Genomic DNA, 13,854 nt, shown 5'->3' with positions numbered 1-13,854 from the left:
GCCGATGATACAAAGTTATACAAAACATCACAAAAGACACATACCTAAATGGCAAAATAGAGTTCATTACAGAACTTAGTAAGGTATGAGATTGGCTTATGGTAAATAAACTCAAACTAAATCTAGATAAAACTAGAAGTATGCTTCTTCGTCAATCAAAAAATAGTTTTTGGAAAAATACAGATCTTAATGTAAAAATACGTAAAACAACTATATAAAAAAACAAATAGGTATAAACACCTGGGAATAATTAGAGACATAAATTTAAATTGGTCAGAACATATAGAAACTATGAAAACAAAGTTGCGAAAAACATTTGGTGTATTGTATAAAACAAGGCATTTCTTTAATGAAAAAGCATTATATTTGATCTTTAATTCTTTGTTTATGAGTAATATTAAATATGGTTTGTTGTGCTGGGGAAGAGCAAATAAAAAATGTACAAATTGTATCAATATTCTTATAAACAGAGCACTTAGATGCAAACATTATAAGAAATATGATGATAGCTTTAAAAAATTAAAAACTAAAAAAAATTAGTTAAAAGTCTGTATTTATACGAATTAGGTCTTTTTATGTTTAAATTTAACAATGATTTGTTCCCAGCTAGCTTTAATGATTACTTTAAAAGTGCAAAAAATATCCATAATTATCATATGAGGTAATTCAGAAACAAATTATTTCTTACCTAGATTCAACAACGAGAGTGGTCACAATTTGCTAGCTTACCAAGGTACCATTATGGTACGATTCTGTTTAAAAAATCTAAGTCATTTTGGAAAGTTCCAGGACGAACTTAAAAATTATTTATTAGATAGCGATTATCAAGGTCATAAGTGATCATTGATATATGTTTATTTACTTTTGTTTAGCGACTTAATGATAATTGTCATATAATACCCAAAAACTTTAGTTCAAAAGTAGACTTGTTTGGTTACAATAACAGTTGTTTAGTCTAAATTGCAGCATTTTTTATCTGCTGTTCTTCAGATTATTTATCAAGTTTACTATTTTGAACTGACTTCAGAAGGTTTAAAAACTTCTTTATACCTATATACATATATAATTTTTGTAATGCACAATATTACGTCATAATGTTTTTTTGTTTTTTTGCATAACTTTTGCATCCATGTTTAGTACAGTGCTTTTTATTTTGAATTTAACTGGCTGATGATTAAAGCTTTATGAAAAATTACAGCTTTATGAAACATATGTACTAGTGTTTTTCAAATCGTACATTTCCAATAAATTATTTAAAAGCCCTTCAAATGGGCTCTGTAGAAGGTGTTCAAGTTTGAATAACAACCTTATTTTATATATGTGTTATATTTCTCAAGTATGCCCATATAAAAATTAAGTAGTGATAGATGTATTTTTTCATAGAGAGTTAAGCATACAAATAAATGGTAAGCTGAGATTACTGTCTCAGGTTAACTTATAATAAACTAGTTTAATTTTTTAAGCAAACCTAAAAAAAACTAATTATGTTTGCAAATATTATTTGCATCTTTATAGTTACATTTTTGGGCTTAAAAGTGTTCTAAATAATTCAAAACAAAATTATTTATTAGAATATTTTTTTTGTTGCTATAATTATTTATTGCTATTGTTTTTGTTTTTTTTCTCTCATTAAGTGCATAGTGTCTAATATTACAGTACTTATTTTCATAATATTAATTATAAAATTAAAACTGAGTTTATGGTTAATTCTTTTATTTATTAAGTACTAAAATTTTTATTTTATCTTCAAATAAAAGTATTTTATTTAATTATTAAAAATATAAAATTTAAACTTTTAGCACAAACTAATGATAAAATTCAACGTAAAAGTATTTCTGCTTATTACAATTTTACCTTCTTTAAAAAATTGTGACCTGTTTTTCAAGTATTTTTATGTCTGCTATTAGTATTTTTTTATCTCGTTTTTTAAATTAAGTTAGTTTAATTCTTTAAGTCTAAAAATTTCCTCTACTTCTATTCAAAATTTTTAAGTTTTAGGCTTAGACTGTATTTTCATTTTTATGTTATTAGATAAGTTTTTGAGTACGTTATGAATAAAACTTTCTCAAATAAACATATAACTTACTTAATAATTATTTAATATTTTTTATATTCTTTCATTTTATTGATTGTTTTATTACTTAAGGTTTAAAAATTTAAATTTAAAATAATTTAAAAAATATTTTCTAGTTTGTAAGAAGTTGTAAAAGCATGTGGTGTACGACTCGATAACCGAAGGGTTTTTTCCTAACCAGGTCCTTAAACCAACTTTTTGGGCGTTTTTTTATCGTCCAATAAATAATATAAATAATAATATTCAAATTAGAACTTTGTTATATTTTTTAAAAATAAATTTATATTAAAAATGACAACAAAACTTGAGCCTGAAAACCTGAAAGAAATTCAGAAAACCTGGAAAAAAATTCAAAAGTTGTTTGAAAGTCCTGTAAACAAAAATATGATCAGGTTAGAAATAATTATTTTAATGTTGGACGGATAAGATCCTCTTCGTCATTGGGTAGATTTCAAAAGAAAATTTATTACGGCCCGATTGAAATATTAGTAATCTTAAAACAAAATATTATATATTTTAAAAGTTTCAGGCAAGCCATTAAAAGTTCAATCTTGAAACATTCACGGAATAGTAACACCAATTTATACACTACTTGATTTATCGAACTGACTTACGTTTTTCTGTAAATATGTACTTTTTATACTCGTAATATTTAGTACATGGGTCGGCAACCTGCGGTCCGCGGGCCAAATGCGGCCTGCAAAGTTTATTGTGCAGCCCGCGAGCATGTTTTTGTTATAACTAGGATTAGGCATGTGAAGATAAATCTGAAGTCCGCAAGCATTAAAATCTGACCAACTAAAAAAAATAACGTACACTAGATATTCTGGATTTTGAAATAGATATTTTTAAAAGTCCAAGGTATGACTGACGGGAGATTAGAATCTAGATGAATGAAAAGCTTACATATACTTTTTCGTAAAAAAAAGTTTTTAAGTTCTTATGATTAATAAAATCAAAATAATTGTAATATACATAGAAAAACGAATCGTCTGGGATGTTTTTGTTTAAAACATGGAAAAACTATTAAAATTAAAGGTTTAATGATAAAAGTTTCAGCTAAAAAAATTGCTAAAGTATTACCAATCTAAGTTTTATTGTACATGACTAGCAACGACAAGGTAAAAGTAAAATTTAAACCAGTTAAAATTTAATGCGCTTTATACATTTAAATTCTTTTGGTGACTTTTTTCATCCAATATGGTTTTGGAAAACAAACGTTGGAATTTTTATCCTATTTTCGATATCTTTTTTTAGCAATATTGATTATAAGTATGTATTTTGCTCTGTGCTTTACTATTGATTAACAAATATTAGTTTGTTTCTCAAATTTTAATATAAAACAGAAACTAGTCATTGTTCATAGTTATATTATAAACAATATCATACGGTGGACAGTTAAAATTTTTAATTCTTTAATTTTGCTTTATTTTGTTTTTTTTAATAAGATTTTTAAAGTAATTTTTTTTACATAAACTAAAATTAGTTCAGTTTTATTAGTCATTAGGTTTGTTACTTTAATTTTGCATGTTATGACTTCATTCTGCAACAAAAAATTGTTTTGTTATGAACTTAATACGTTGCATTACGTAGAGAAAAGTTTATAAAGTTGCTTTAGATTTTTTTATGAGCTTATATTAATAGTCATATATAGAGTTATTATTGAAACTTAATATAAACAAAGCTGTTTTAAAAGGAAAAGCTAGCACAAATTTTTATTTAATATCAATAAGATTTTTTTTTAAATTCATTAGTAACAAAAAAAAATATTGTTTTAAGTTTAACCTATGTTTTAATTTAATGAAGTTTTATTTTTGTTCTAAAGATTTTCACACCATAGAAGTTTCTTTTTAAAAGTAAATATATTTTTAAACTTACTGAAAAGACGTAAAAAGTTATTATTTATTGTTTTTAAATAATATAATCTTAAGCATCACTAATGTGGCCAACATTTTTTTTATCAATTTCACATGAAATTAACTTGTTTCACACAACAAGGCGTTTAAAACTACATGATTGTTTTTTGTTGTGATTACAATAGTACTTTTATTATACTTTAAAAATGAAATTAAATTTTTTAGTAGGCTTTTTTTAAAGTATTTATATTCATGCAAACATTTTTATTAGTTATTAAGTAGAAAACTTTTAATAATTTTATTCTAACTTTATTTACAAACTGTTTAAGTCAAGTATAATATATATTTCAAATTGTAACTTATTATGTGATTTAAAAAATACATCTTTAACACTTTATTTATTTGCTGATGTTAAAAATTTAAATTGTTAAAATCTACTGAGTTTGAATTAAAGACTACCATTTTAATTTTAAATATTTTTTAGTTAGCAAAAATAATATAAAAAATAAAACTTGGTAACAAATACTTAATTATCAAATTTTTAAGTCTTAAACAGCCTTCTGATGTTAGAATGACTGATTACTATCAATACATAGATATTTTTTCAAAAAATTAATTTGCATTTTTGATATCTTCAGATAAGGATTATATATAAATGTTATCAAAGTAAAAAACCTTACCCATGGTCAATTTACAAACCAAACAAAGCTAAATCAAATAAAAAAAAACTTTTATTTACTAATTGTTACGATTGAAATTCTAATTATTTTAACTATTTTTATTTTGATCTTTAATTAAAATAGATCTTAGATCATGAATAAATATTTTTTGTTGAAAAACTGTTTTAAACTGACATGCTTTTAATATCAATAGAATTTAACAATAATAAGAGTAGAAACTATAAAAAAAAACATATTTTAAAATAACTTCAAAAAAACATGTAAATTTTTTTTTAATAGTTTTTCATCAAAAATCAATACATATATATAAACAGACTTTGTAATTGAATATGAAAACGCAGCTTCAACCAATCTGCAGCGTTCTGTTCGGCTTCATCGAACTTATGACGTACGGCGGCGTCATGATAGGCTGGAGCTCGTTAGAACCGATCCTGGTAAAAGAAGGTTACTTCTCTAGCGGCTGCCACTCAAAAACCAACCAATCAGGTCACTCGAACGAAACTCATCAGATTTGCGAGTTTCAAGTGGAGCAGCTCAGCTTAGTATTCACAATCACGACTTCAGTCGCGCCCATTTTGTCACTGCTCTGCGGGCTTCTGTTTGACAAAAAAGGAGGCTGGGTGGCCAAGACCACCATGCTGGCACTGATAGCCGGCGGAAATTTACTGAACATTTTGAGCGACCCACACACTTCTTCCTGGTTGCTGTTTGTGTCTTTCCCGCTGATGATCGTCGGAGGTTACGGATTAGGATACGTGAACTTGGGACTGGCCAACTTCTTTCCGAAAACAAAAGGTCTTGTGTGCTCTTTGATGAGCTCTGCTTTCGACAGCTCGATAATTGTGTTCCTTTTGATGAGCTTGGCCTACGATTACAATGGAAACTTGAAGATGTGCATGACGGTTTACAGCTGCGGGCTTTTGCTGTTTTTCTCGACAACGTTCGTCCTGACCCCCCGCAACTCAGTGCCCGACAAAAACTCGCTTGGCAATTACGAGTACGGATACAAGGAAGTTCCGTGCTTCTCAAGCAAGACGCAGAACGCCTATATCGCAAATAAAGATAGAAATCAATATATCGCAAAACAATATGGAAAGAAGGGCGAAACGAAGTTTTCTGATCAGCTGAAAAAGTTCATCTTCTGGGCAAACATCGCCCACTTCAGCACAATCCAGTTCTGCTTGACCTTTTTCGTTGGCAGCTTCGACTTCTGGGTTACCACTCACTTGCAAAACAGCTCCTCCATAGCACACCAAGCAAAGTACTATCAGCGGTTGCTCGGAGTGCTACAGTTCTTGGGAGGCGGGCTGCAGGTCTTCGGAGGCTTCTGCAACGACTGCTACCGAAACTGGGCGAAAAAAAGAATGACGTTCGAGCAAGCCACTTTCAGGGGGGTTTCCATCTTCATGCTTTTAGGGGACTTTTTTGTTGTTACCATGCTCGCATGCACTCTGATACCGGGGCAGTTTGCCATTGTCATGAGCATTTGTTGCCAGGTGGTGGGCCGGGCCTTCAGCTACTCCTCCTCAGTGGCATTTGTGTCCGTGTACTTTCCCGCTCATCTCACTGGCTCGATGTTCAGCTCTTTGTATTGCGTCGGAGGGCTGGTGCTGCTCCTCCAGTTTCCCGCCACTTTGCTGGTTACGCGGGTTTTTGGCAACCAGTTCCACCAAGTGTATACGTTCCTTTTAGTCATTGGTGTTTTAACAATGGCCCATCCGGTGTTGCTGTTTATTAAATCTAAGAGGAGGGTGGAGAACAAAAACATAGATTATAAAGATAATAAAGAAAGTTTGATCTTAAACTCAGTTGGAATTTAAAAACTAATAGCTTTTGATGCTTTTAAAGCTCGATATCAGCATTTTTTTTGAGACGCTTATGTTGGTAGTTTTGTTCAACTTATGTTTATTAAATCATAAAAAAAACATTGAACGCCAATTTTATGATTAAAGATTGTTTGAAAAATTTGAAAAAAAATCATAATAAGTGTATCATATATGAAAGTTTTTATACCTTTTAAAACTCTTGTTGTATCTTCTTAAAAATATTAAAATTTATTCTACATTATAAAAAATTTTAAGTTTAGCCCTACAATTCACATTTTTTTACTGTGACACTATTCACATTTAGATTAGAACAAAAATCAAAAATATATACGTCATGTATTTTAGCTTTTAACCAAACAGTTAAAGTTTTAATGCTTAAAAATTTTTACCAACACTTTGATGTATTTTTTTGTATCGTTGCTAAAAAATAAAAAGATTTTACAAAGTTACTTAATTTTCTGTTTAGTAATGAAAACTAACAGAACTCATATCCTATTAACATCACTGCGGTCAACAAGCTTTAAAAGTACATCTGAACAACATTGTAATGTCTAACCACTCTACGAAGTGGTGCATGTTGTATAAAATTAGCTGGAGGTGTTACAGATCCGCTCGAGTATTTAGGCTTACCGCCCCTCAGACCATCCACTGTATCACTTGTCCTCTAAACTTAATTCCTGATCAGTAAATTGTTTTTTTTTTTTAATAACTTACGTACTTTTCACTTTTGGGCTTTATTTTGTTGCTGTGATTTGTTTAAAAGTTTTGATGTCATATAAAATTTTTGCAAATGTTGCAGTCTGTTATCATAGTTTCTTTTTTACTGCTTTGGTTTTGTGTTTGATTTTTATATGTTATTAAAGAAGTTTTAAAACTTTGAAAACAACAGTTTCTATTGAACTTTCCATGAAAGCTTGGTAAAGAAAATAAATCAAAAGGTTCGCTTTAGACTTAAATTTTATAACAAAGCTTACGGTTTGGTAACCAGTATTATGCTCAAATTTAAACATTTTCTAAATCAGGGTCGGCAAACTGCGGCCCGCGAATCAAAAATATTTGGCCCGTGATAGACTTTTTAGCTAAAATCATTATTTTTTTAACCAATAAAAAGAATTTTTTGGCTAAAAAACTTACAATTAGACTGAACACATCATTTTTGGTTTAAAATAGTGTTTTAATATTGAATACTACTAACATTTTTAAATAAATATGGTCCACTAGCAGTTTTTTAAGGAAACTTGGTCCGCGACTTGTTCTAGAATCTAGATGAATGAACAGCTTATATAAACTTTACCGTAACTTTTTTTTGTTACTATATTCAACAAAAATAAAAAAAACTGTAATATACATAGCAAGACGAATCGTTTGAGATGTTTTAGTTTTTATACAAATTATGAAACTTTTTGATTTAACGAGAACTTTAAGGATAAAAATAAGCACTTAAAAATCAGCTTGACTTTGAAATAGTATAAAAACACTTTTTTGAATTTTGCATTTAATCTAACAAAAAAAATTGTAATCTTTACAGCAAGAAAAATCGTTAAAGCTGTTTTTTTTAATCAAAAAAGTATATAGTTTTAAATTATAATAAGTTTTAAAATCTAAACTGAAAACTATAAAGCAATGCATTTTTGGGAGTTTTTCATTTTTGAGTCTGTTACATTTGAAGATGAAAAAACTGGAATATTAAGCTGCAGCAAAACGAAAAACAAAACTAAATTTTTGTTAAGTTTACCAGATTTAGTTACGGTAAATCGTGCACGAAGTATTGCTGACTTTATAAAAAAAAATTGTGTCGTCCTAGTCAGTAATTATGACATCTCTACAAAAAACCGAAAATATACAAATTTCAGTATATTTTTAAAGTTTTTTTTAATCTACTTAAACAACACATGTTTATTTTTTATTTACTTTGAAGATCTTTCAACTAAAGCTTGTCAAAACAGTATATCAGTAAGAATAAACCTAAATAACACTAATATTAAAATGATAGCAAATAAAAATTTATAAAATATAGAATCAGCGCTATTGGTATCTTTAAGGCAAATTTAAAATGCTTTAACTTTTCTTAAGTTTCCAGGTTACTTAATATCGAAAATTAAAAAAGAGCAAGAAGTTCAACATTGTGAAAATTATTGACCCTCAGAAGTGTACAGTTTTATTAAAACTTCCTATACTTGGCAATATTTTTGAGAGGTTTTCTTAGAAAATTTTATAAGAAGTAAACCAGTTTTTTGGGATTTGTACATTTAAGAACAATTTCATAAACTAATCGACTTCTAAATGAAATTTACAGGGACGTTTCTACACCTAAGAAAAAAGCAACATTATTTTTAAACTTAGCTTCAAGTGTGGTAGTGACTAGTGAGTGACTTACGTGGGAAAAACATCTCAAAAATTTCACTTTTTATTTTATCAGTATATGCCAAATGTATTAAAAAGCTGGTTTAATTGTCTATCGAAAACAAAACTAGAAAAACTACTTTTTCTATGATTGACTAACAATCATGATCCTACCAGTAAATACAAGGCCGAGAACTTTTCAACTTTAGTGCGAGCTGAGAAGTCTAATCAGCTAAAGAAAATTTAGAAACTTTATGTATTCTACCACTAAACCCAGTTTATGTAGGCAGAAATATTTCGTTAATTATATTATATTTTCAAAGTATTTATATTGATTTGATTTGTTCGTTTTGGTATTTTTTCTCAAGCACATTAAAAGTTTATTTTTTTAAATGTATATCTAAGCGTTTGTTCGCTTTAGTAAGATTTTAAGTCTAATAGCTTTTAATAATTATAATATATATAATTAATTTTAATAATTCAGTAATTTTGTTCTGGCAATATCGTTTAGGAACTGGTCACACATGCACGAAGCGTCATTTTCGCACGTACTTTAACTGTTCTAAATAAGAACCTTTACAACTAAAAACTTTTTTCTTCGAAACATTGTTTTCCAATGAATAAATAAAAGTTGATTGCTAGTTCATTTTAAAGTTGGGCCTTTAATCTTTAATTAAACTTTAATCATTTCGTGCAAAAGTGTCGCTCCGTGTAAAATTGACGCTCCATTCACTTCTGACACCTTATAACAGCTCTTGGTTAATTTCGAATTCAAATTATATACTAAATTTTAACGTCATTTTATTTACAATATATTTTAAAGTGTTTAAATTTTAATATGGTTTTATTTCAGTATATTTCAATGCACTATACATTTTTAGCTGTAACCTTAACCTTTAAAGCGTAACTTTTACACTATATGTTGTTAATTAAACAACAACAAAAAAGTTCACAAAATATTTGGCCATAGGACCTGGTGCACGAAAAAACCTTTCAGTTATCAAGTCTCACCACTTTGTATACCTTTTAACCACTAATCCTAGTGTTTACAGTAAAAACTCCACTTAATTTTTCTATTTCAAATGGCACTCTAACTGTACCGTGATAAGAAATTTATTCTTTCAATAAATTATTTTTATTGGTAAGGTTTAAAACGTAATGCATACAAATAACACAAAGATATAAATTACCTTTCATTAAAAACTACGGTTCAAATAATTTAGTACCATTTTGTGAACAATTTTAATATTGTAAATGGTGTTCAGATATAAAACGTACAACTATCAAAAGTTGTTGTAACTTTAAAGGGTAAACAAGTTTAGTAGAAATTAAATACAAAGTACACTCTCTGATAAGGTATAGAACCGCTTGAGTGTTTGAAGGCTTACCGACGCTCGATCCAACCACTGTGTTGTATTTGTACAAATTTTTAAAAATAATTACTGCAAATTAGATGAAATCTATTTAAAACAAAAAATTCAAACATCTAAGCTGTTTTAGTTCAAGAAAACTGTAGGCATATCTTTATTAGTATAAACAAAAAATATTTGGGCTATTGCTAACTTAGAAATCACCTGAAAACCTACAAAAGTTTTTAACTTATTACTTAGTTGTGTAGTAACAATCTTTTTTGTTTTTTTAAGTTCAATCATATCATAATCTGTTACTGTTAAAATAATATTTCAAGTAATGTTCAAATGGGTTAAAGTTATCAAAAAAGAGGTAGAGGGTACAAGCATGGTTGCCACTAACCAAGCTGAGAATTATTCCTGACTTTTTTCTGACTTTTTACCAAAATTTTCCAGACTTTTCTAAATCACACTCTTAAATTAAACTTATTCTAAAATACATAATCTAACACTTACAACTATATAAAGCTTTCAATCTAATTTTAATACAGGTCAAAAACAACAGTTTATTCTATCATCAAACTTCCAGTACATCACTTAAATCATCTGTGTATGATTGATGTTTGTAATAAACAGCTTTATCAGCAAAATACTTGTATTATTACCTTATAAACACAGCTTGTCTGAAAAAAGACACAATTTTTTAGCATTTCCTAGCATAAATGTATCTAGATAAACAAACGACATATAGAGAACTTTTACAATTAAAACCTTAAGTCAATAAGGAACTTTCACAGCTAAAATCTTAAAACAATAACGAACTTTTACAGTTGAAACATTAAAACCATAATGAACTTAATCAAATACTGTTTTTCTAAATGTATGTACTAAAATTTATTTTCTCCGTTTTTTTTATTAGAACTTCAACCTCTTCATCTAATAGAGATATGGTTTCCTTCATCTGGTCTGCATTCCGCTTCATTTTCTTGGCAGTTAAAATCGTTTGCCTCATTTTATTTAAATCGCTCTCATCTGCTTCCCCTACACTTGTTGAAGAGAATCTTTTCTCTAAATCAAGCCACAACTTGTGGGCTTCATTTCTTTTCTTTTGGCACTCATTTATTTTTGCCTCTAATTTAGCTGCCTCTGATTCCTCCTCATCCTCCATCTCTTCCTGCCTTTGTACTTTTAAAAATGCTTGATATCTGTTTAAAAATAAAATCTAAATTAAAAGTATACTTAAACAATTTTAATTATAAAATATTACTCTAACACTAAAACGTAACACTCTAAAAAATACAACATACGTTGATCGTGCGGTGGCTACCGACATCTGCATATCTTTCGAGACATTTACTTGATATGTTTCTAGTTTGTACGCATACATTTAATCTTTAATTCTTCTTCTCACATTAACTTGTTACACATTAACATTACACATTAACTTGTTACATAAAATATTAAACTAAATGGTTAGTTATAAAGAACTCAATTATTTACTTAAATAAAAAACATTTTGATTCTAAAACTATGCTAAATAAACTTTTGTGTATATATCACAGTTTCACTATGGAAGTGTCCTTGCTACAGGTCATCAATACTAAAAAGCTTACAAAATCTGCTTGTTCAAGTAGGGTACTTGTTCAATATGTTAATAGAAAATTTTTGCAGTTTTATAAAGGATATTTTACTAATTTATACCAGATGAAGGCATTGGTAATAAAATTAAATATTTTCTAAATTTCTAGGAAAATTTTTGAATTTTTTTCTGACTTTAAAGGACTTTTAATTAATTTCTACCATTTGAAGGCTTTGGAAAACAAGGAATTTTGTAAATTTAAACTGCCAAAATCTGCCTTTTTTAAATTTTATCAAATTTCCTGACTTTTCCTGACTTTTTTTTAAAACCCTCCATTTTTTCCTGACTTTTGTCATTTTTTTAAATTTTTCCTGATTTCCTGACCGAGTTGCAACCCTGTAACAAGGTTAATGCATTTTTTTACGTTATCTTTCTTGTTGAAGTAACAAACTTCAAACAAATTTATTACATTATTTGGTAGGTATTGTTTATTAAGAAACAATTTTATGGGATTTTGTGTAAAAAAAACAATTTTTTATTATAGTCTAATGTTTAGCGTTAATTTTTAGTTTTAATTAGTATATTACTAAATTTAAAAGTATAGATTGTTTAATTAACATTTAACTTGTTTAAAATTTTGTCTATATAATTGCTTAAATTCTAAAAAAAAATTCATTAATTGAATTTGTAAAGTTTAATTATGCATTATTGTTCTTTTATTTCAAAAACATAGCTATTCATCGAATTCTCTGAAGTTTTAAATGTCTGACAACTAACTTTTCTTTAGCAAAATTGCTTTAATATTTTAGTTCAACAACTACAAAAACTCTTTTGAAGTTTATACATCTTTTAAAACAATATTTTTTTGCTGCTGTTAAGTTTTCAAACCACAGATAAGATTAAGTAAAAGATTTGACTCTTTATAATAAAATAAAATGGCAAGTTATTTATTTAAAAAAACGACCGAAAAGACGGAATAAATAAAATTAATGACCCGAAAACCGAACAACTATATATTTAAACAAAACAAACTTGTTTAGTTTTATTTTTAGTTGTAACTTAAAACTTACAAAACGAATACTAATTAATTATTAAATGAAATTCGTAATCGTATGAACGACAAAATGTTGCTTAATTTAAAAACTAGTTTATAAATAATCTTAATTTAAACACGTACTCTTGTAAATATTATCTAAGCTGAGTTTTCCTAACTCCTTTTAATTGTTTTTTAAACGAGGTCTAAGCTTATTACAGTCTTTCAACATACTGAGCGTGAATTTTAGTTTTAACAAAAACTAAGTGTAGTCCGCAGTTCACAATAGTGGAACTAAATAGTTTTGAAGTATTATAGGAAGCTAGTTAATTATAATAACATTTTTCTCGATTTTTGTACCTTTAGTAAAATTAAAAATATTTATGATAATTAATTTGCAAATTGACTTTTTGTCTAAAATTAAGAATTTGTTCAAGTTAGACTTCAACTTTTATTAACAATGAAACACTAACTTAATTTTTTTTATTTAACTATATCCGTAATCGTGTTTTATTCCTTATTAAGTTTAATTGAATTAGCAGTATAAACTTATTAATTAAAAATATTAGTATTTAACTGTAAATTTTTGATTAACTTTAACTTTTTCATTGCAGATTTGCTATTGTTCGACATAAATACAACAACTAAAATTTAGTATCAACTGAAAAACATAAAATACCTTATGTAAATAAAACTTTGTTATATACCATTTTAGTCATGTTATAAAACTTTTTTTAGCTAAGATGAACACACTTTATCAAAAACAAATAGGAGATATTTAGCCTAATTAATAAAACTAAGTTTACAAGTATATCAGCTTTCAAAAATGCTGGCAAATTTAAACTCTGCACTAAATTAAGGTGGTTTCCGTTAAAATTGTGTTTTAGCCAACTAACACTCACATGTGTTATGCGAATATACAAACGAATTTGAATTGATGATTAAATTTTGAAACGGCCTTCAAAGTTATGAAATGTGCTTTAAAAACATTTAATTTTTAAACTTGTCTTTTCTGGTATAATTTACCGCTGAAAATAACAATCTCCAGTGTTAACTTAGTTATCTTTTGAATGTATACATTATAATTTTAGGAACTTAATTAGTCTATAGTTTA

At 27.5% G+C, this 13,854-nt stretch overlaps 1 protein-coding gene across 1 annotated transcript; it reads left to right on the top strand.

Moving 5' to 3' along the window:
* The first annotated feature begins 4,939 nt into the window (after window positions 1-4,939).
* Window positions 4,940-6,430, top strand: LOC145833314 (equilibrative nucleobase transporter 1-like). The gene has a single exon (XM_082940498.1). It carries the CDS (start codon window positions 4,940-4,942, stop codon window positions 6,428-6,430), a length of 1,491 nt encoding a protein of 496 aa, XP_082796624.1.
* Window positions 6,431-13,854: the final 7,424 nt, after the last annotated feature.

The sequence above is a fragment of the Thalia democratica genome, chromosome 4 (assembly GCF_965202585.1).
Source record: "Thalia democratica chromosome 4, ktThaDemo2.hap1.1, whole genome shotgun sequence".
NCBI lineage: Eukaryota > Metazoa > Chordata > Thaliacea > Salpida > Salpidae > Thalia > Thalia democratica.
This window is presented reverse-complemented; position numbering and strand designations above follow the sequence as displayed.

Coding starts and splice junctions, on each gene's coding strand:
- LOC145833314 (XM_082940498.1), top strand. CDS start 4,940: ATGAAAACGCAGCTTCAACCAATCTGCAGCGTTCTGTTCGGCTTCATC.